The sequence below is a fragment of the Dunckerocampus dactyliophorus genome, chromosome 5 (assembly GCF_027744805.1).
Source record: "Dunckerocampus dactyliophorus isolate RoL2022-P2 chromosome 5, RoL_Ddac_1.1, whole genome shotgun sequence".
Lineage (NCBI taxonomy): Eukaryota > Metazoa > Chordata > Actinopteri > Syngnathiformes > Syngnathidae > Dunckerocampus > Dunckerocampus dactyliophorus.
In genome coordinates, this window is record NC_072823.1 from 1965502 (window position 1) to 1990166 (window position 24665).

A 24665-nucleotide genomic window follows, 5' to 3' on the forward strand; every position below is an offset into this window, starting at 1 on the left:
TTAATCAAGTAATCGGTTAGGCCAGGGGTGTCCAAAGTGACCATTTGCGGCCTGCAGGTGTTTTTTTTTTTTTGGCCCGCAGCATATTCTAAATACATAGTATAGCAAGAATGAAATCTCAATTTTAAGAGAAAAAAGTTATAATTTTACAAGAATAACATAATTTTAGCATAAATTTGTAAGACGAAAGAAAGACGTTTCAAGACTTGAATGTCATGAAAGTCAGACAAAACGATGAATAACGTTGGTTGCAGAACAAGTTATAATTTTACAAAAATAAAGTCCAAGTTTTACAGCAATAATGTAGAGTTGTTAATGGATTCAAATATTTCATCGCAATTTATTGCATTTTGTCCATAGTTAACTCGTAATTAATCACAATTAATCACAATTAATTGCAGATTGAAAGTTTTTTATAGACAATAGGTGTACCTCAGAAAGCTCATTTTAAGGTTTTTAATGCACCTATCAGCATAAGACTGGATAATATGTTTGCTTGATGCAAATTTTTGTTTATGAAACATTCGGTTATTTTAAAATGCTGAACACAACACTGCAATGTATAAAAAAAAACAAAACATAGACTGCGGCCATTTACTCTAGTGCAGTCAGGCTATAGCTTATACCTTACTTCCAAACACTTTTACAGAGACATAACACACCCAAACGCTCTTTTACACACACTTTATCAGTCTTTTCTTGGTCTGGCGACTTCAACAGTGCGGAAGTATGACACCACTGGTCTTGCAACATGCAGCTTTTAGTCTGTCCTCTTTGACAAACACAGCAGTTCAAGCACAAACGTGAATAAACCGCTAATAAATAATAATAACGCAAATAAATTCATTCGCAAGCCTTTACTGCCGTGTGAGTGCTGTGCGTGTGCTCGCTCATCTTTGTTCCCACAGGCGGATCAGCACAGCGTCGCTGTACAGCAAAGCAAAGCTCTCAATTTACCGGTCCATCTATGTTCCCACCCTCACCTATGGTCATGAACTTTGGGTCGTGACCGAAAGAACGAGATCGCGGATACAAGCGGCTGAAATGAGTTTCCTCCGTAGGGTGGCTGGACTCACTCTTAGAGAGTGGTGAGGGTGAGGATCTCGGTCATCCGGGAGGAACTCAGAGTAGAGCTGCTGCTCCTTCACATCGAGAGTACCCAGTTGAGGTGGCTCGGGCATCTAGTCTGGATGCTTCCTGGATGCCTCCCTGGTGAGGTGTTCCAGATATGCCTGCCGGTGACTAACAGCTCATAATCCAAATTTTAGCTCGCAGTTTAAAGCAAAAAAAAAAAAATCATCCGAGAGACGGCTTGTAACTAAAAAACATTCCTTCGTTGGGATACTCCTACGCCAAGGTACCAGTGTATAAATGATGATAAAGAAATACCTGCAGTTCTCCAGTTGAGTCCAGCACGTGGCATTTGAAACTTGACGTTTTCTCAAACTACGGTGTGGGCTGAGGGTCAAACAGGACGTGTGCCTGAAAAATTGGTGGCGATACCTAGTGACCAGTGTCGAACATTACGTATCATCACATCTTTGAATGTGTCTTCTGAGTGCCTTGTATTTGTATTTTAGTTCACTTAGCCATTTTTATACATGAAAATGCTTAATTTTGGCAAAAAAACACACACATGACATTTGCTTACTGTAAATATGCATTTTTTTTTTTACTAATAATAAGCCGTATTCAACCACGAAACAGCATAATCGATTAATTCATATATTTTTGAAAAATCTAAATTTGAAGCGCAAAGTTTCCATGAATTACTGTAATACGCCTGTGAGCAACTAGCACCGAATCTAAAAAAATAACATTCAAGATAGCGCCAAATCCTTCTGTGGTGGTCCAAAATTAATTGTGCAAACATTTATTGTAGAAATAAATGAAAGTATGGGAAACACTGGATGCTTTCCAGGCACAAAAATTCATGGAAATCTGTGCTGTAGTTCTAATAAAAACAAACAATACCGCAGACCTTCATGCTTCATACCGACTGACAGTTTCTTTGAATATAAAAATATCGGGGAATGTTTGTATTTCCTTCCTGGACACTCGCTACAGCTGTAGAATAACAAACTGCCAGGCTGTGACAGAAGGTCAGTGTCACCTTGGCACCTTTGAGTTATCTCACCACAGTCTGAGAGATAGTTTGGGGTCCGTCAGCTCTTGTCACATTAGAAACTGTTTGATGTGTGCAGTCAGTCACACTGCTGCAGCTTCCACGCAGAAAAGAGAGCGCTGTGTTCTCAAAACGGCACATCAAGTCAAGATACCCAGTGGGGCAGATTTATGTAATGCACAAACTGTCTGTTACCATTACACTGTGGTGCACTGGGACTGTTAACGCTGTACAGGCAGTCAGTGCACCCTGCCACAGGGAAATAACAGAATGGATTCTTAAACCCTCTGAGATAAACAGACCGCCACCAAGTTGAGTATTTTTATTTTTTTTGCTTTTATTTCTTTGCGTTTGGCTCAAGTGTTACACAATAACATGGTTCAGGGGGAAAGTCAGCTGCAGTGTAAGTCATCAGCATGTAAACCATGTGCGTGCACAGCATCAACGCCACGCCCAGCTCTGCAGGATTAACTATCAAAACAAGTATATGAGAGATTTTGAAATGAGAGGAAAATGAATCCCCTGCAGAGTCGCCCACTAACCTCATGAGCATTCTTGAAGTGAGGACCAGGTAGGATTCGAGTTTCAACTGTGTGAGTGCGCACTGTATGGATTGTGCACAAATGCAGCGGATCCTTGGTTAGCATCATTAATCCGTTCAAGAAGGTCTGACACTTCCGGTTCTTGTTTGCATCTATTAGCAAGCTAACAGACAGAACAAGGGTATCTTGTGTTATCAATACAAAAAAAACACAGTTACACTCTCGCAGTGTATTCAATACCAAAGATGTATTTACCATGAAGCACCGTGTATAAACCGCACCCGTGTATTAACCGCACCCCCATTTTCAGGCTCACGGCGGGGAAGAAAAAATTTTTAGTTCATAAATGCTTGCCAACTCTTTCATCTCAAATCAACATGCGTAAAGGTACTAAGCAATTTCAAAAAGAAGAATAAAGGAGAAATCTGAACTTCGGCATCTTTTAATATTATGGCTAGGCACAGATTAATAATAATAACAATAATAATAATAATAATAATAATAATAATAATAATAAAAACAATAATAATAATAACAAATCAAAATAAAGAAATTTGCAATTTTCAGAGATGTTTAGATATCTTATCTTTCACTGCTGCATAAACAATTGCATACACAAGCATTTTCAGCAACTGTACAGCAGAGGGCGCTAAAGTCAAACCAACTGTCTGACCCACAGATGGCTATTCTAAAATGGGCTTCTCGTCAATTTCTGCGTCTGGTCACAGACCTGTCATCATGTATAAACCGCACCCCGATTTTTTGCTTCTTACCAGTGGAAAAAAGTGCGGTTTATACACGGTGCTTTCCGGTATATTATTTTTATAAACCCCAGCGCCTGACGTCTTTTACGTTTTTTTCGCGCTAGAGGCAAAAAGAGGTGATGATGCAACTCTCCGCAATTTTAACTAGAAAGAGCCACAAGGTGGCAGAAGTGCATTTCATAAGGGCTCGGCAGAGAGCATGTTAATGGACAAATCACACATGACGCATGCACACGCGCACACATGCACACACATAGTTCAGTTCCAAATGTGAAAATTGTAAATAGTTCATGGTGTTAAATTTGCAAATAAATTGTTATTTGGATGCAAAACAACCTATTTTTGTGTTGTTTATGTAGTGGTATACTTCTTTAGATATTTGAGCTGTCACACAAGCAAAACATATTTGTGTCAAAGTGAAAGTTATGCTTGAAATGTATCTTCACAAACAGCTACTTTCTCCCTGTTTTAGTCAGGAACTGATATTGTCCTGAAACTTACCTATGTTCTACTGCTGATTACTAAAGAACGGAAAAAGGGAGAAACAAACAGTTTTTTTCTGATAAACAACGGGAGTCTAATCTTTCTTTTGTTACGTTCCATGTTTATATGGATTGAATGAGTTAATAACATGCCAAGACGCTTGTCACAGTGTACGCTAATTTATGGCCAATGAAATCCGTTCAATGTTTTCACAAATTCCGTTTTATCTTTTTCCAAATCCCGTTTTTTCCTTTTAATCTTTTAGAATTACGTTTTTTACATACACTTATTTTTACCAACATAGAGTGTGTGCTTTTTTATTTGTCAATAAAATGTCTGTTCATGAAATGCAAAAATCCTTGCATTTACCTTATTTTGTATCACAACAGGATGTGCTGTTATTGTGATGTGACGGTGGCTATTCAAGCCACGAGCTATGCCGAATAAATGTGCCTGGTGTTTGATAGTGTAATAACAGCCCGCCACAACTGAGTGAATACTCTTTCAATTCGGTTAGAAATCGTTTTGGTTAGAGTGGGACCTTCTGGAACGGACGATGACAACATTCATTCACATTATGTCAAATTTTGCGAGATTCTGCGTTAAACAGTAAATTCCGTTTTTATTGGCCAATTCTGCGATTCCGTCCGTGACTTCATTCACACGGAAATCATCGGGCCCTGCTAATGTAATGTACGCAAACCGAGGCAAACTGTAAATTGCCGTAAATGTTCGACGTTACCACCAAAAAAAAAACACTGTAGGAACCACTGGAGGTTCCACTGTAATTATAAAACTATAAAAAACACCTGCGGCTTTCTAGAACACATGAATTGGAAATACATTATTTCTTATGGAAAAAAACAATTTGCTTAGAGTACGTTTTAGTTACAGTCGCACCTTCTGGAACTGATTAATGACGCTAACCAAGGTTCCACTGTAGTTGGCATAAAAATGGCTGCCTGAGAGGGTAGTGTTGTGCGTGTGACTTCGAATGAATTGTCAAACCACCTTCATACACGTACCGCCATATTAAGACACACACATTGTGAGGAAGGAAAAGGGGTCATTGAAATTGTGCAAAAGGATATTCTGCGAGTGAGAGAGATGCACAGATGGGTGAAATTGTGTGAAAGTAACAAGAGGTGATAAGGTAGGAGGGCTTTGATGCATGGATAGAAATAGCCACACGAAATAAGAAAAAACATCCTCGATATCCATCAAATGGACACAGGCACACTCGACTTTGCTTTTTGCCGCGCATTCTTGCTGAGCTCAGATGTTTCCAGGTGGTCTGCTTTCGAATCAAATATTTAACAGTTTTACCTGAGCTTCACAGACTCCAACCCCACAGCCGAAGAGTACAGATGACATGGAGCTCACATGAAGCCATTCACTGGAGAATAGCACTGTGAAACTGTGTGACTATTAAATCATGCTGTTGGGCTATATCTCAGTTCACATTTGCAAAAAGGTGCTGCATGAGTGGGAAATACATTGGCCGGCGCATACCGTGTGACCTTGATGTTTGCTTTGCATCTAAACTCAGCAAGGCCTTGCGGTGTTTGTGTCAGAATCCACACAAAAAACACAAGAAATAGGCAGTAATGTGACTAGACATTGTAGGAAAAACACCCGTAAGGATGCTTCTAACAAACAAAGGCTTGACTGAGTGGAGTGGAGTGATGTGAATGTTGATCGCCACGCATGTCCTGACAACAAGCCACAACGTGCACATATATTATATACTATTATTAGTGTGTCATGCACGGCCCCTCTTTGTTGGCATGACAGGAAGAATATCCACCGATATACAATACTCTGCAAAACACCACCATCTTTTGATTTGGTTATTCGGTGCTAAAATGACAAGGTATTCGAAGCGAGTGGATCGATTCAAACATTGATCCTATTGATACCACGGGTGGTAACAGAATCAGGTAGATATAAGGTGGTGTTCTCTTTTTCTGTTGGATTCTTAATATTGTTGATTCGTTGATATTGTTGTCGTTATACAGTGGATCCCCGCACATTCACGAATCAGCATTCACAACACCACAAATTTGACTTCGCGGAAATTCACTTATCACGGCCGAGTCTGGAACCAATTAACTACGATAAACGAGGGATTACTGTGCACTATTAAGTTAACTTTGCTCAAACAATTGTATGTAACAAAAGGGAATCGTTGTATTATATAATTGATATTGTTACGTTTTTCTTTTGCCAAAAGATTATGAGATTACAAAATCAGTCAAGTATCTTGAACAATTTAAAGTTAAAAAATACTAGGATCATTTTCGGCATCATTGGTACAAGGCCCGTATTTGGTATCAGATTGATACCAAAATTTGCAGTTTCGTCCAATCCTACCACGTATAATCATTTTACTGCCTTTTTTTCAATGCAATAGGAAAACAAAAAACAAATTTTTTTTTCTTTTAAATTACAAGAAAAAATACAATACACAACTATTTTTAAAATGCACCTTTCTCAATCACCAATTTTTACCACCATATTCCCCTTATATATTTATTTTTTTGTAAAAAAACGATACCATTATCTAAAATTGTATCTTTTACCACATTATTTTTACCATAAATTCCAGTCAATAAGCCGCACCGGTGTATAAGCTGCACATGCCAACGTCATAAAATCTCATATTAGGGCACGGGGACCAGGCAGCTCTTTATCTGACAGGAGCCAATCATGAGCTATGAAAAAACTCACAACGAGCAGGGGGTTATTAGCCAGTATAACAGTTTGACTCACGGTGTTATCTTGCAAAGAACACTAAACTCATCACACAACAACTTAACACACAAAGGGTATGTCTATCTATACAAACATGGACCAATATGAGTTTAAAATAAAAAAAAACAGTTATTTGAAAGTTTTCCCATTGTGCATTTCGGCCACGGGAGTACAAGCGGCATAGAAAATGGATGGATGGATGGATGGATGGATGGCTGGCAATGCAATGTTGCCTCTGCCCACCAGAGGGGGCCAGAGGAACCCAGAGGGAGGCTGACATCATTGCAGCACCCTGGAAGGCACCAATGAATGTGTTGCTCAGACGCAATGCATTATGGGAAAACTTTAAAGGACTTGTTTTTTATTTTAAATCTGTATTGGTACATGATTGACTTTTGAGTGTTAAGTTGCTGTGTGATGAGTTTTGTGTTACTTGTAAGATAACACCATGTGTCAGATCGGTATATTGAGCCATTTCCAATGGCTCGACAAGTCTGTTGTGAGTCCAGTGATAGCTTGTGATTCGCTCCTGCCAAAGAAAGGGCTACCATTTCCTCACGGACTCGTGAGCGGCACAGTATTTAAACAATTAGTAGTAGCTCTGAAGTAAAGGAGATGTCATTAGCTGCACCGCTGTATAAACCGCAGAGTTCAAAGTTGAAGAAAAAAGTAGCGACCGGAAAAAAGGACACCGGAAATTATGTTACTTTTTTTCTTATGATTTGAGACAGGTCTGCGAGAATTTAACGCAAAGTATTTACAGTATGTGTGTTTAGTGTGATTTGTCACATACAGTACACAGTTGTGCAGGATGCAGTCAAAACGTACGTACTTTAACTATTCCTGAGGGTGTCCATGACAAACTTGCTTATTTAATTTCGAAAAAACAGGAACTGAACAATCAATTGCATTGTAAAGTTGACACGTAACCATGTCATCTTTAAACGCTTGTATCTTTTACATTTACTATGTTTAAAAACAACACTAGTAATGGGCGGACATTTGTTCAATACGATTGATCTCGAGTATGTTCCTATCGATACACAACTAGTGCTGTACAGCAAATAAGAGATTCCAGAGGGTGCCTTTGCCCGCCATCGCACAGGTAAGAGAAGGCATCACAAGTTAAAGCTTCATCTAAAGCGTAATGCAGCTCGACAGTGCGAAGCAGTCAGGCTGGCTCATTAGGCTTCCGCAGCTTGCCGTGGTCAGGCTCGCAACTCTTGGCTTTCTCTTTCATCTCTCTGCTGCAGCCACACAAAGCCCAGCGGTCTGCTCATTAAAAGTGCCTTATTGCATTAATTCAGCCCGTCGCAGCACACTGAGCTGGACCCGCTCCACATAATACAACCTCATTTGAGTTTGTCACGAGCAAGACACCTGCTGTTTTAACACGCACAGACGCTAACAGTCCAATTGGACATGAGTTGACAACAGTTGCAATGATAAGCTGCGGCTAGAAGACATCCACCAGTGTTTCCCAGGTATCTGCTCGCCCTCACTCACAAACACATTACAGTAATCCCTCATTTATCGCAGTTAATTGGCTCCAGACCCGATCGTGACGAGTGAATTTCTGCGAAGTAGGACTCCTTATTTATAAACGGGATATTTTCATAGTTACAGTAGAGCGGCGAGAACCGGTTTACAACCGTCTAAATGCGTGTTTTAACATTATTAGAGCCCTCTAAACATGAGATAACAAGAGAAACATGAGAAACATGAGAGTGTTTTTACACCCGCATTAGTCAATATGGTAGACATAATAACAGAAAATAAGACATTTAAGACAAAAGTAAGACAAGTTTGTGTTGCTGTAAATGTGTTTCGGTGGTAGGGGCCATGAGTGGAAGGTGAACAGGAAGTGACGTTGGGGGTTCAGAGTTGAGTTTTAGCTTGGCATGGGTTTTGGCCGCCACAGTAGCATGTGTTAGGAATTACTGTGCCTGTTGTTCAAGTCTGGTGCGAACATTACAGTAACAATAGTGACACCTACTGACCAGTGTCGAAAACTACTGTAAATCACATTGCCTTTGAATGTCTTTGAATCAGTCTTCTGAATGCTTTATATAGTATGCATGTTCTACTTTTTTAAGCCATTTTTGTGCTTGAAAATGCTTAAGTGAGGCAAAAAATACATATAATTTGCTTAAATATGCATTTTTTTTAGTAATAGGCGGTATTCAACAACCAACTAGGATGATTTATTATATTTTTGAAAAACCGTGATAGTGAAGCCGCAAAATTTGCAGTGTGAAGTGGCGAGGGATTACTGTGAGGACTGTCTGTGCGAATTGTCATTGCAACTCCGTACAGTAGATGGCATCCAAACTCTGCCGAGTCAGTTCAAGTTCAAGAGAGTTTTATTGTCATGCGCATGGTAAAACAGCAGTTATACCATGCAATGAAAATCTTATTCTGTTCATTCTCCCAAGAAAAGAAGGAAAACACAAGAAAGAATAAGAACATAAGAAACATAAACACATAAACATAAATACCAATAAATTAAGCAACAACAACAGAAGAGACATTAATACAAGTAAATAATACAAATAAATAAATAAATAAATAAAGTGCTATGAGTGTGTGCGTGTGTTGCGTGCGGCGTGTGCGAGTGCTTCGTTTAGGAGCCTGATGGCCTGAGGGTAAAAGCTGTTTGCCAGCCTTGTGGTCCTGGACTTCAAACTCCTGTAGCGTCTGCCTGACGGTAGGAGTGTGAAGAATGAGTCAGGGGCACTTCAGCTTGTTTCAGGAAGGTGCCCTTCAGTTTGCAAGCCTTAGCCAACAACTAGCCTGACACCACAGTGCAAACAGATGGCCATCAAACACAACTACTGTATGTTCTTACTCACTTTAACGTGACCTGTTATTTCCAAAGGGCCCGCAAGGCATGTCGGGTACCCCTGTAGCAACTCCCCTAAATGCCACAGTATCGTAGAAACAAGACTGAATTCAAGAAATAGCTCATGGCAAAACACGGACGTGGTGTTGAAGAGGAAGGTGGTTGATCTCACTGCCACATTGTGTCTTTGGGAACTGTCACATCTCCAGTGAAGGCAAAAGAAACCTTAAATGTTCCTTTATCCCTTTCATTCGTCACTGATATGCATTCATATGCATTTTGAATTGTTATGTGCATATAAAACTATAATTGTAAAACTATAAAAACTTGTTTGGGATTTCTGGAATGGATTAATTGGATTTACATAATTTCTTATTCGGTTTGAGTCTGTTTTGGTTACAGTCGGACCTTCTGGAACGAATTAATGATGCGAACCACGGTTCCACTGCAAATCACCGAACTGGTTACCCAGGTCTGTCTCATCATTGGAGGTCTACTTAAAAACTTTATTTGTAAATAACCATCAAATTGTATGTAAATGTACATCAATTTTGACAATGCAGGCCATTGTTTTATTTAAAAAATAATATACAGTTAGAAATCCCAAAGTTTTTGGATGTTTCTGTTGCTTGTTGCGAGCGGCGACTCTTCCCACTTTGTTCGGTGGTCCTTGAACGCACCATTGTGCATGCGGCAACTTTCTCCCACACTGCACAGATAGACTGCTATACTGTATCTTTCCCCTGAACATACAGTTTCTAGAGAAAATGTCTAACTTCAGGAGGTAGAGCAGGTCATCCAGAAACTGGAAGGTTGACGGTTTGATGCTCACTCCCTCCGCCCAATCACAGCCGTTTTGTCCCCGGGCAAGGCACTTCTCCCACCTTGCCTCTCGTGCTGCCACATTACCGTCAGACTACCCCAAAGCACCTGTTACTACAGATGTAGACTACCAGCAGCGTGTGAATGAGAAGTGAATGAATAATGGCGCTTTGGGTGCCTTGAAAATCTAATCCATTATCGTTACTGTATGTGCATACATGAGGGGAGAGGCTGAAAGCTATCTTACAATGCCCAGACGTCCCAAGGCTGTTGAGTCTGAGCATGTGAAGAGGCCTCTAGCCTCGAGCAGATGATCATAGCAAATCTGTGTGGTGTTAATATATACCATGGCATATACTGTACATATGTATATTAGTTTATAATTATCACTAACATTAGTCAAATCAAATGAAATAATGGACACTAAACAGTTCATAAGTGCAATAAAAAAACATATTTTTTATTTACTGACAATATGCTGTTGTACAAGCCCAGCATCTCCATACGAGTTGAACGGTTTCAAATGTGGAGTGCTTTATGGTTTGATGAACTTCTTAACTGACTATTTCCATTATTTTGGAGAGGTGGCCCTCTGTTTGACCTTAGATGGCATTGGATGAAAAACTACTGATCTAATGGGCTAAAAAGCCCTCCCTACAGACAATGACACCTAGCAGTCAACCTTAATCAGGCTCTGGGCGTCCTACATGTGTACCCTTGAAACCTGGGGACGTTTGGCAATGCACAATGCATGGGAAGCTTGGAGGATTAATAACCCTACCCTAGTGTCTAAATCAATACTGCAACTCAATCAATGGCGTGTTTATTATAGTCCTACCTGCTGCAGCCTGCATCCAGCCACAGATCTTGTACACGGTGGAGGTGCTGAGGAGGAAGAAGAGCGAGAAGCAGCCGATGCAGGTAACCACTAGCATCATGGACATCCCGATGAAGAAGGAGGCTGCCTTGAAGGCTCTGGAGGGGATGGCGGCGAACTCGGTGAAGCTGCCCTGGCAAGCCAGCTCTCTGGAGACGCCGTCCCCGATGCAGTAGTGAAACAGGCCGAAGTAGCCTGCCTGCGGCGTGTCCACGCCATCGCCGATCCAATAGGGCTGCGAGAAGATGGTCACGTTCACGATGCCGAACAGGATGGTGAAGATGGCCCACAGGAGTCCGATGACGCGGGAGTTCCGGACGTAATTGGTCTGGTACAGTTTGGCAGCTTCTGCAGACGGTAGCATGGATGCGGCACTGGCAGGGATCATTGTATGCAATGCAGACCTAAAAAAACCGAAGAGGCGCTAAAGCTGTTTTGTCAAGGAGAGAGGAGGAGACGAGTCTACGGCCGTGCAAGTGCAGCACAGCGGCATCTGTCTGGCGCTATCATCTCATGAGGTGGCATCGTCGAAACAGGCGCTGGACCTGGTCTCGATGAAGGCTGGATGTGCCACTTGCAGGAGTCCACGATCACACTAGCCGTGTGTGCACACTCCCTCCCTGCGCGAGGCCGTCAGATGTGCCCTTGGAGCTCTCCAACGCAATAAACACCGTCAAGCTTGGTGTGCAGCAGATAGAAAGAAAAACAACAGCGAGTGGCTCTAATTGTCCGTGTTCAGAAAAAGAAAGGAGACACAGACAGGCCGATCTGGGTCGTTCAACCGAACGTTGATGACAGCATCGCCAGCCGGTCAGCGGGTGATGCTGGCAGCCAGAGAGGGAGGGGCATGGGCGGTGTGGGTCTGTGTACACAAGAACACACTTTATGAACAAGGATTCTCTACCCTCTCTGCAATGTCGGCGCACATTGATGGATGCAGTTCAAGGACACACAAGACACTTTAAAAAAATATATATCATTTTTTTTTGATTGAGGCAGACAGAGATGTTCAGCAAAATATCTATTTATTATGTATTGTTGTTATGAAGTTGCGTTTTCACTATGCTTTAAGTTAAATCAAGTCAGTAACAATTGACTACTGCACTGCAAACTACAACAACAAAAAGAAACACATACCTCTTGAAATGATGAGCAGTCATGAATGAGTGGTTGGAATCCCTTGTATCATTAATGAATGGAATTGGTTATTTGGTTCCAGACCTGACTGTGATAAGTGCATTTCCTGATGAATAGAATGTTTTGTAGTTAGAGCAGAGAAAACCTCATGACCTTTTTTAACATTAGAGCCCTCTAGACATGAAATAGAACCCCTATAGTCACCTTTACACTCATATTAGCCAATATAGTAGAAGTCGTAAATAAGACTTGTGAACATGTGCGTTGCTGTAAATGCGTTCCGGTGCTAGGGGAGCTGAGTTGGGGCAGACAGGAAGTGTTGCCAGGGGTTCAGAGTTGAGTTTAAAATTGGCGTGGGTTTCGGCCACAACAGTAGCCCGTGTAAGGAATGATTGTGCCTGTTGTGGGATCATTCAAACCTGCAATAAAAGCTTGTTGTTCTGGCGTTCAAGTTTGGTGCTTGTGTGTCTCACTGAATATTACAGTAATATTACTGACACCAGTGTAGAATGTTACATATGTGTAACTTGTATTTAAGTTAATTTAGACATTTTATGCCTGACAATGCTTAATTTAGGCAAAATATGTCAAAATTTTCTAAAATATGCATATTTTTGTTTAACAGTAGGCCACAATCAACCACAAAACAGTGTGATAAACACTCCATTTTCTTCTACTTCAAAAAAGTCTTAAATTACTGAGGAAAAGTCTGAAATGTCAAAAAAAGCACCAATTCTTCAGTGTGCTGTGCCTCCATGGCTGGAGTGACTGCCGAAAGAGTGTGACAGGCAAGATGGTGGCTGGGGAGGAGGGGGGTGTCAAAATAACCACTTCATTTCACTCCTTTTCATAGTTGTTTATTTATCTATGACAATTTTTTTTATTAAGTGAGCACTTTCATTTTGTTATTGTTTTTTTGCAAACTTTTTTTTGGTGTCACGAGCACTTTAAGGCACCAGGCAGTGAGGTTTACCAGCGTACTCTTGCATTGTTGCAGCTGTTACATGTGCACTCACTACTCTAAAGTATTTACAAGTTTCAGAAGATGCACTGTCATGAAAATAAAAATGCTGAAATGTGAGGGTTGGACACATTTCTTCCGACAAACCCTTGATAGGAGACTGCATTCTCTTTTTAAAGGCTTTGCTCACATGCAATTGTAGTTTCCATAAAATACAAGCAATCCATGACAATAGGCTCACCACGCCCCTATGAGTCACTCACTGAAGTCAAGGGCACAAGTTGCACCCGTGAGCAAAATTCGAGTCTTGGTCGAGTGCCCGTGAGTCAGTGGAACTTGTGTAAATAGGTCGTTCAGTGGAGTCCACGATGCAGCTCGGACAGGAATGGGAAAGGAGAGTCGATTTGATCTGTTGATCTGGCAAGTCTGTTTGTTTTTCCACAGGGCTAATAAATTTATTCAAATGCAGAATAACTGTTTGCATTGATGTTTATTGATTGAATTATTAACCGGGTGCCTTAATACTGTATAAGTAGAGTATAAATATAACTGTTTTATGATTAACTGAGTGAGTGATTACAAGTACTTTATAGAAATACTGCTTTCTTAAATAATTAGCTGGGTAGATGAACAACTGTTTAAGTGTGTCAAAAGTTAACTTGTAATAGTAGTGAGAGCTCACACATAGTGAAGGCCAGCCGGGACCCACAGCTGGATAGGGGAGCACAAACAAGTCAGACGCCTTGAGATAGACTGAGGAAAAGATATGTCTTGTTTATGTTAGGATAACTGTCAACAACTCAGCGGCTATCACCTGCTGACGTCACACAGCTTCGTCAAAGAATCCAGGACAAAGTTATCTTTGGAGAAACTGGCGCCAATGGTCTTAAACTTCATCTGGTGTGAGTCTTCTTTCCTTTTCTTAACTGAAGATGAACTAACACCTAAGGGGGAAGTAGGATTGGCTTAATTGATTTTCGAAAGTGGTCCTTTGGCCTTTAGTAAGTTGTGGAGAATTTCATCTCCACCAAGTAACAATTGCACAGTTTATGCATGTTTCCTGGTTTCCTTTTTCTAATTTAGCTAGCTCTAACAAGCGTGAGTAAGTGTGCAAGTTAGCAAAGATGAGTAGCTGTGAGGTCTGGACAAGTTGTTCATGAATTTTACATCTATCATAGTGAGTACACTTCTTAAACTCCATGCGTGCTGCGGGATTCTTCTCAACCTGATTCCTCGTGATCACACTGTGCTCCTTCCAAGTGGTCCATTTCATCTTGAAGTACCTGTGGGTCATTATTTTGCAATATTTGTTTGCTACGTTTTATAGTCCTGTCTGACAAAGTCTGCTGCTTGGCTGGTCACCCCGCTCCACTTTTTGATATTCCTTTTGTTTTTGTTTATAGCTGTCTGTTTTTATGTGGTGCTCATTAAATACTATTTTTGAGGCCATGTTTGCCCCAGCATCTGGTCTCCAATCTTGAACTGAATGCTACGTGTGTGTTTAGTTAGTTTCAGAACACAATAAATTCACACTGCTATACACACCTGATCAAAATGTTAAGACCAGATGAAAAATGGCAAAAGTTTGATCTTAAGGGGGTTCAAAGTAGAGCTTCAAAATGCAAAAAGAAGAAATAGAAGTGATACTAAAAAATGTTGTTGCCATCCATCCCCAAACGCTCTCAGTTGGATTTAGATCAGGGGAACACACAGGATGGTCCAAAAGGGTAAGCTTATTCCTCTGGAAGAAGCCCTTTGTCAGATGGCCATTGTGAAGTGCAGCCTTATCCTGTTGAAAAAGACAGTCATTACCACACAGACGAGGGCCTTGAGTCATGAGGGACGCCCCCCAACATCTACACATCACCAGCTGCCACTTGACGCCCCTGCACAACCTGAAGCCCCACTGAAGGATCATGATAGCGCCCCATCCACAGTGCCAAGTGGAAAACATCTCAGGTGGGATCTCCTTGTCATGCCAGTAACGCTGGAAGCCATCAGGACCGTCAAGGACGAAGAAAACTTTCTTCCACCTCTCTATGTCCCATGTTTGGTGCTCTCCTGCAAATTCCAAACAACGGCACGCCAACCTGAAATACTTCTCTCACAGATTCAAGATTCAAGATTCAAGAGAGTTTTATTGTCATGTGCATGGTAAAACAGCAGTTATACCATGCAATGAAAATCTTATTCTGTTCATTCTCCCAAGAAAAGAAAGAAAACAAATGAAAGAATAAGAACATAAGAAACATAAACACATAAACATACATACCAATAAATTAAGCAACAACAACAGAAGAGACATTAATACAAGTAAATAATACAAATAAATAAATAAATAAATAAATAAAGTGCTATGAGTGTGTGCGTGTGTTGCGTGCGGCAAGTGCGAGTGCTTCGTTGAGGAGCCATATGCCGACTAGACTGCACTTGGCACCAGTAACAACCTTCATTTGAGCCGGGGATGGTCCTGTGTCTTGACGGACAGGCAATCGGATCCTCCTACTCAGGGCCGGTGACATTTACCACTTGACTTTTTTGTTCCATAACCTCAGGATCTTTTAAGAAGTTTAAAATGACTGTCTCACTGCGACCGATCTGGGCATCAATGTTGAGAGGCCTTGCTTATGCAGCTCAAAGAGAGAAAGCTTTTTCGCCTTTGCCAGCAAGAGATCACGACAGCGTGAATACCTGAAAATGACATCGAATCCACAATTTTGCTGTGGTTCTAATCATTTGATCAGCTAATGAAGAGCCTATTTCACTTTAGCACACAATAAATTGTGCACGAAAATGTTTTTTGTCTCACTCCCATTTGTTCTTTTTATATTTCGTTGATGAATAAGGTTCCTGCTTTGTGGAAATGCACTTATCACGGTTGGGTCTAGAACCAATTAACCACAATCAACGAGGGATTGCTGTAATTTGTTTTGTCTTAAAAAATATTTTCCAAAAACGGGTCTTGATATCTTCAGGGTCGTTTTGTATTTGGGCCAGTGTGGTAGCATTTGCCATGACAAGGCTATTTTTAGATTGCATATTCAGCAGTGAGTACTATAAATCAATCAGTGCAGAGTTACGCTACAGTTACAGAAGACATCATTTTCAGCATTTTGCACGATGGAATTTTAAATTAAACTGCGATAGAAGCGAAGACTTTTATCTTTATTTCTATGGGGTTTAACACACGTGTCAAGCGACTATTTAATTGGGAATTACAGACATTTTAAACCAAAAGCCCGAGTCAGCTGCATTGTCCTCATTTTGCTCCCTCGATTGCTGTAATGCCTGCCTCCCATGGATTAACATTCGGATTTACAGGGAGAGTTCAAGCACAGATGGATTGGGAGTCTTTTTATCTGCAATTTCCCACGTTTATTTCAAAGAACGCTGGTGGAAAAAGCCACATACTGTATCTTCAGGAAAAGTATGCACATTTGCACATCAACAATACATGAGCGTGATTGTTGTATATGTATGAGCCACATCCACAACTCAGAGGTACTGGCAAACAGTTAATATTTGATACAGCTATACCAGAGCCACTGAAAAAGAAAATGGACACCGTTATGAGTCTTTCTGATGTGAGTTAACTGCAATACAGTCGGCCATGGAACTTTGTGAAATGTATCCAAATTGGCTGAAAAAAAACTTGAATGTTTTGTCGCGTAATCTCATATAATAGTACCATTTCACGACATTTTATTGGTTGAGCTTAGCAGTGTTTGATTTGGCTTAGTGGAACTGTTTTGGACTTTAGTGAATATTAATATATATTACGAAAAACAACACAAGGGTCCTCCTTGGCAATGAACTGCTTACAGATTATCCTCTGGAATTTGACACATTTGCATTAAGCACGTATTAGCTGTTGTAAAATACAGAAAATACTATCGCTTTTACAGCAGCACAAAATTACTCACAGCATTAATATTCTTTGGAAGGGGGGGAAGCCTCCAATAATGTGATTAGCAACATGTTTTCCCCTCTATCTTATGAATGCTACATGTTCACTGATCTGTACTAATAAATCTGGATGGCTCATAGTCTGAAGCCAAAGAGACGCCATCTTACTACTCACATCTCGACTACGTTGGCACAGCGTACATAGTGTACAGAGCAGATCAGGAGGCTCGCAGAACATCTATATTTTAAATTAAAAAGCGGGGAGATTCTCCCATTCCTTCAAGTAACGCAACCTTCGTCCCTTAAAAACCATTTGATACGTTATTCTCTATCTTTTGGCTATATTAAATGTACTTTTTCCCCTTCCAATTCTCATTGCCTTTGGGACAAAATTCTACCTTGCACCCTGGCTCAGCACTCCCCTATAGCAATGATAGTTTTACTCCTCTAGAAAGAGATTTTCATTTGAACTGCATATCCCATCCCTTTTTTCCACTAAAATCCATGGTCATGATCCTTTACTTTTTATTTTTACTTTCATACAATTCACTATGCTCTCGTCTGTACAAAATATGAATCATAAAAGAGAGTGACTTTGGACACGTTTTAAAATCATTTAACATTTTGCTGATTTTTTTCTGATTTTTTGTTTGTGTTATGAAATAGAAATGATATAGAAATATATTTTAACAAAAACCACAGGAATAATATGTAATATAATATGTAATAATATATAAACATTGTCTCCATATGGGGGTTCATTTGAAATTTGGCTAAACAAAAAAAACAACAAAAGAAAAAAACGTATTTTTTAATATTTGCAAGCAACCGCAAATTATTTAGTAGTCTAGTTGCGGTTGTTTGTTTCCATATCCCCCACAGCCTCCTATGTAAAGCCGTCATGACTCAGGTATGGTATGATAGACAGAATTTTAAAAAATGATCATATCCGAGTCCTTATGACTAAGCTCAAGCACACCTGTTGTGCGAGGTTAGCCTGAAGACTAACCTTGCATTTAGTGTGAGTGGGTAACAAACTAACAACAGACTTAACAACTCACTAGTTCTTCCATAAGTCATTGTTCGAGAAGTGTTTCTTGAGAGTGGCAATATGGCGGCCGTTTGCCTTCACAAGTCATCGCCAATGAGATATCCAGACATATTATACAGATCAGTGTACATGTTTAAGTACATACTGACCCTGAGTTTCTCCTGGGGATTATTACCCAATCAGGACAAACCAACAATTATCTGGCCCCGCCCTATTTTGCCTTATCAACCTATCACAGGTCTTTTCTCACACCTGATTCTTGATTGGCACCAAACAAGCAAAAAGCGAAAGGCATGACGCGATTGAAGTTGACGGACCTGACATTTGAGTAAACCTGACTATTGATAAAGTGCAGATATAATTCGTGGTTACTGAAATGAACGTTGGGAACGTTTGACTCTTGGTATGGTAATGATACTTTTTCAAGTATCAAGTATAGGCTTTTTCACGAAGATATTAGGTAAACAAAACCAATATGGATATCAACAACCTTATTTGTCAACAATGTATGGTCATTCTTTTAAAAAAATGTATTGCATCAGCCCAGCAGAGGGCGGTGTAGGCTAACATTAAACTAAGGCCAAACTGACTCACCCGCACTGACAGATTTACAGTATTGTATATTTCATGGAGAAAAGTTTGAGAACACCCCTTTTAATGTATTAATTGGTCTCGCTGATTTAGCAGCGTGTTTTTCCCAGAATTGTGGAAGCTGTGAGGGATCCCAAGTTCCAAATCCGTCTCAGTTAGTGCACTTCTATACTTGCCATTTTGAGTGTGCATTTGTCTTTTATTAATCCGATGCCCTAAATCTTCAGGTCAAATACATTTTGCTGCCAAAGTTCAATAAGCAGATTACTTTAAATTAAGACGGTCTGGGACGACCTGCATCCAATTAAATGTGGCGCAGTCTAGAAGTTTGAAATTGCATTGCTTGACAAACAGGAGGATAATGGATGGGGGCCTAGGATTTTGTGCTATGCTCCTGAATACTAGTCGCTAACATAGATGAATTAATAATTGCTGTTTTTTTGAGAGACGATGGTCCATTTTTAGTCAAAACATGTTGAAATTCAAGCGATATGTAGTCGTCTGGCCACTAGGCAGCAGTAATGTTACATGGGTGAGACATTCCATCCTTATCACATTACCATACCTTGCATTCGACGTAGCCAGCCATGCATGCAGAGTGAAGAAAGGTTCTCCTCTCGTTCCATGTGGAAGTGGTAAGTTTGTGGTTTCTTAGTTTGTCCTTCTTCCCCACTTTGTTTGAAACCCTTTCTCAAGTTTAGAAGAAATACATTTGAGGCTACCAAGCTCGCTAGCTTGCTCGCCAGCGGCTGTGTAGAGTTTCTGTAGCATCAGCAACACTTGTGCAGAATCAGTTGTAAACAATTATCGGCGTGAAAAGGCGGTTGTAGCGGTCTTATTTCATGTCTTCAGCACTCTAATAATGTTAAACGCATTTAGAGAGTGATAAACAGGTTTTCTTTGCTTTAACTATGAAACTATTCTATTTATTAACACTGAATCCTATATTGCAGAAATTCATTTCTCGGTCGGGTCTGGAAGCAATTACCAGCTATAAATGAGGCACGACTGTAAAATAGTTATAATTTTAGTATCAGTTCAGTAAAATTGCCGTTACATTTGTTGGCATTCACTGACAGCTGAGCCTGTCACGATAATCGATAATTCTATTCATTGAACGATTAACAAAAACCAGTCGACAATTATGACGTCCTCGATAAATTGACATGTGCATGTATGCGTGAGTTTGCTGGATGACAAGAGGCTTCTCCCTGCATCTGTCTGTGTGAATTGATTGTTTAGTGGAATGAACGGAGATAGCGGGCTCATATCTCATTCAGCCTCTTTGTGGAGGCGGGACTATTAGCTACTATCCTAGCAGCAGTTTACTTTGTGAGCCAGTATACGCTAACAGGAATGACGGCACAAAAGTGAATACCACAGCCACAGTGTAGGAATATTTTTGGTTTTAAACAGAATGAACACGGTGTGAACACAGTTCTCAAATGGAACTACCGATGGAGGTGCTCGGGCAGCGCCACCTCCGTCCTGACAGTCAACGTTTACAGAGGCCTTTGGTCTGCAAATATAAACAAAACAGTGCAAAATGGTGCACGCCCACAGAGTAGATAGTGTCGCTGGCTACATTGCAAAAACATACAAACAAGCGACTTGTGTGTTAAGCTGATGTCTCACGCAGGTACACCAGGCGTGAGTGCCATCTCGTGGTTCAAATGTGACTGACACCTCATGACTAAAATGAATGAAGAAATGGTCTCAAAAAATGTTGCCGATAATATTGAATATCAGCGATAATTTGTAGCTCGGTTATCAACCAGTAAAATTTGTTGTCGTGACAGGCCTACTGACAGTGTCTGCGCCGTTCCCAAGTCTGGTACACAATGCTAATGAAAATCATCAACATTGGGCATTGCTGTGGAATTGGATAGTGTTGTCCATTTAATATCTGCATCATTTTATTTTGTTGAGCAAAGTGTCTTCCATTTGGGCATTTGGCCGTTTCCTCGTGACGCCCACTAACTGGGCGTGACATTAATTGCGTTTGGTCAAGCTTAATTTTAGAAAAGGGAAGTGGACAAAGCTGCAAAGCTCAACTGGCCAGTGTTTGCCAGGCTGGAGATTTCAGAGGCTGTGTTGGGACTGAGGAGGACGGCAAAAGAATGGTTGGTCGAGGATGAGAGAGGTTTGCCTCCGTGACTTTAGGGATGAAAGACAGGCCTGTCCGCATACTGTGTGTGTGTGTTTGGGTGAGTGAATGCCAAAGAGAGAAGGCCTGCATGTGTTGAGATAAGTGTGGTTTGTTGCTTGTTTCTGGGGCTCATAAATGTGTATGTGCACGTGTTGATAATTGTTTGTGGCTAGTGGAAGTGCCACAAGTTAGCTGAGCAATGCTGACATGCAGCAGCACTTTTCTCTTAAACGCCACTCTAAACTTCAGCGTTACAGATGCCATGTCTGCTGTGAGGCTGTGTGTGGTTAATGTGTTTCCCATAACACGCGGTGGTTTTAGCCATAGTAAGTGTCATTACAGACACTTGTTTGTTCTGCTCAATGGCTTCACTGCACATCCTGAAATACAGCCTGGAGCTCTGCCAACGATCCATTACTCAGCTATAGGTGTGGAAGCATTGTTACGTTGTTGTGTCTGATGCAGTATATGACCTCTATGACTTGGGACCAGTGCAGAAAGAAAAAAAAAGGTGGATAAAGTGCACCACAGTGCTTGTTGGAGCCACAGACTCTGCCAGAGACAGACGTGATAATATCTGAGAATAGTATGAACTTGTGGGACAATAAACATTTCAAAATGCATCTGCAGTGTTTTGTGACTCAGTTAAATAAGTGTTTGTCCAGTTGTATTTTTTTCATCCATCGTCTATTCCGCTTATCCTCACAAGGGTTGCGGGTATGCTGGAGCCTATCCCAGCTGACTTGGGGCGAGAGGCAGGGTACACCCTGGACTTGTCACCAGCCAATCACAGGGCACATAAACAACCATTCACATTCATACCTATGGACAATTTAGAGTCTCCAATGAAGCTAACATGCATGTTTTTGGAACAACTTGGTGTCTGAAAGGCTGTAGAAAGTCGGGGCGTTTTCGGTCCGTTTGTTCCCCATTTGGTGCTTAATTTTCCTTTTTTGTGGCGGTGACTCCCACAACAACACACAAACGCTCCCTTGCATGCATCGTCACAAATCTGACACTAAAGCTCAGGATGTCAAGAAGCCTCATAATTATGTATTTTCATTGTAATGAAACGGGCTTTTTCCAAAATGCCCCTGTTTTCCCCCCTCTGGTGCGTTTCATGTACCACCGCGGATCAAACAGAGCTTGTGCCAATACTTTTTTTTTTCTATAACAAAAGATGAAAACAGCCAAATGAAAGCTGGAGAGAGTGCAAAATCAACACACTGAGCTTGTATTGGTTGATGATGGTCTTGTGGTTTGTGTAGAATCTGCTGAACGGAGCAAAGTCAGGTAAGTAATAACACGTTTGTTTGTTCGAAATTCAACAGATCTTGGCGTGGCCAAACTGCCATGACATGAACCAGTTTGGTCGATGTTGATTGCTTTTTTTTAAGGATGGGGATGAATGAAAAGTCTGCCTCAGCTTTCCCAGTTCTGCTACGCTGCTGTCTCTCTGGTTCATATGTTTACATGCCCTCATTAGAGCAATAATGCTCGGTGTCACACTAATGAGCCTTGTAACATCTTGTGCAGCATGCGTGTGCTTGGGTATGTGAATAAGCTTTATTAATACTAATGAGAATAAACAAACATTGGTGGTCCGTGTTTCCTACAGGTCTGCAGTTTAAGTGTGGTGGTGGTTTGCAGGGAGGAACTAGATCATGTCATTGTCTAATTAGCATAGTTTTGTGTGTGGACAGGTAAAACGAAGCAAACAAAGAAAAACCTTATTTAACAAGCAAAAATGAACTTATTGACTGATTGAGGCTGGTGCTTTCAGTGTGTGCTGATGGTGAGATAAATTTGAAGCTAACGTACGCGCCGCCGTACAATATCTCTGGTCGTGTCCGGGGGAGTTGCTGCTGGAGTACCCAGCATGCCTAGTGGGTACTTTGGTTGGTTTTGCTACCTCTTTGCTTTCCCCTCTGCATTGCAGTGCCCTGTTTTGGTCATTCCTGGTGCTGCCTTCTGTTCTTCAGGCCTTCACCAGCCTGCTGTTTGCCACATGCTGATGCTGCACTGTCTTCACGTTACTCGTCGTGCTCCTTGCCTTACTTGGCTTTATTTGCTCGTAATTTATGCCTTGCATTTTGTTTGGACTTGCTGTGTTTGTGGCTTCGCTGTTAAATTTTTATTTATTTTTTTTATTTGCCCCTGCTGCAACCTTATATTGCGGCCACCTTTTGTTCATCTTTTTATATTTCACGTTTTACAGGCTTTTTAAAAAATTAGTATTATTTTTTTACACCACATGGCTGCGCTGTCCTTGTAACTCTTTAAGTAACAGTTAAAGCTACCTGTTTGTTAGGCATGAACAGTTATTAGTTCAGCTGGTTGTGGAGGCCATGTTGGCTAAAACAGGAATAAATGAGTGATGTCTTTCTCCAACAGGCCTTCTCAGCAGAATTTATTTACATTCTATTAAGAAACATTGATATACAATAGTTTGTCAATGTCACATTCCCCAAGAATAATTTCCAACAATAAGGCGCAATAATAAGTTTAATAATAATAATAATAATAATGTTCTTTCATAGTGCATATTCAAGTACGTATTAAACAGGCTAGCATATTGTTCCTAATGTATTAGGCACTGAGTGAAAATCTATGCTGCATTTCCTCACGGGGGTGTGCTTGAGCCTATCCCAGCTGACTTTGCGTGAGAGGCGGGCCACACCCTGGACTGGTCACCAGCCAAAAGTGACAGTCATTCACACTCACGTTCATATTCTGAGTCTCTAATTGACCTAACATGCATAATTTTGTGGGTGTGTGGGAGGAAACCGAAGTACCCGGAGACGGCCCACGCACTCACGTGGAGAACATGAAAACTCCACACAGAGTAGCCCAAACGGAACCCAGATCTTTCCCAATCTCCTGACTGTGTGGCCAACATACTAACCACTAGGCCACCATGCGGCTGAGTGAATATCTATGTGCAAGAAACGGCAGACTTAGAAAAGGTTGTTTTTTCCCCCGAAGTGCTTAACATCACCTTATTAATAAAATATACATCTATATAACCATTCACAAAACATATAATTAGTGTCACATCTAAGTTATTGTATACGCAAACAACTGTAGGCTATTGTACTGTAGACCAAAAGTAACCATACATTTTGTGTGGATCAGACATTTTCGATCACTGTGCACCTTACTTTTGGTAAGAGGCTCCTTCACCTGGCTTGTCTGAATCCGTGTCTGCTCGTCCTGCCTTGGGCTTTGTGCAGCCAATGAAGCTTAGACACTGTTGTTTTGGATTGGGTGAGCTCAGCTCAGTCTATTTATCCTGGATGTCTGAATCCTACTTTTGTGCAACGGGCCCCACCTTTGACTTTGGGAAACAATGATGGACATTTTTGCCAACTTCATTTAAACAACAAGCTTCAGATTTATCGACTAAGGACATAATTGTTAGTTGCAGCCCTAATTTGCAGTGCGTCATAGTGCTGTTGAGCTGTGACAGTCAGCCAATAAAAATGTGCATTTGAGAAATACAGTGCATTTCTTTCTGTGAATTTAGGGTGCTTCCTGCACACAATCTGTACACCCAGGTTACTCATATTTTTTGGTAGATTTAATTTATGCAAAGAGGGCACACACACACACACACACACACACACACTCACTCGTATGGTGTTATATAGTTGTTAAATGC

The 24665-nt window shown here is 40.8% G+C and overlaps 1 protein-coding gene across 1 annotated transcript in view; it reads right to left on the bottom strand.

The window, feature by feature from the left end:
- The window catches only part of LOC129181556 (LHFPL tetraspan subfamily member 3 protein-like), a 30766-nt gene extending 18701 nt beyond the window's left edge, over positions 1–12065 (bottom strand). The window contains exon 1 of the mRNA XM_054776904.1: positions 11171–12065. Coding sequence (XP_054632879.1) covers positions 11171–11597 — 427 coding nt within the window. The 5' untranslated portion in view covers positions 11598–12065. The remainder of the gene's footprint in view (positions 1–11170) is intronic.
- Positions 12066–24665: the final 12600 nt, after the last annotated feature.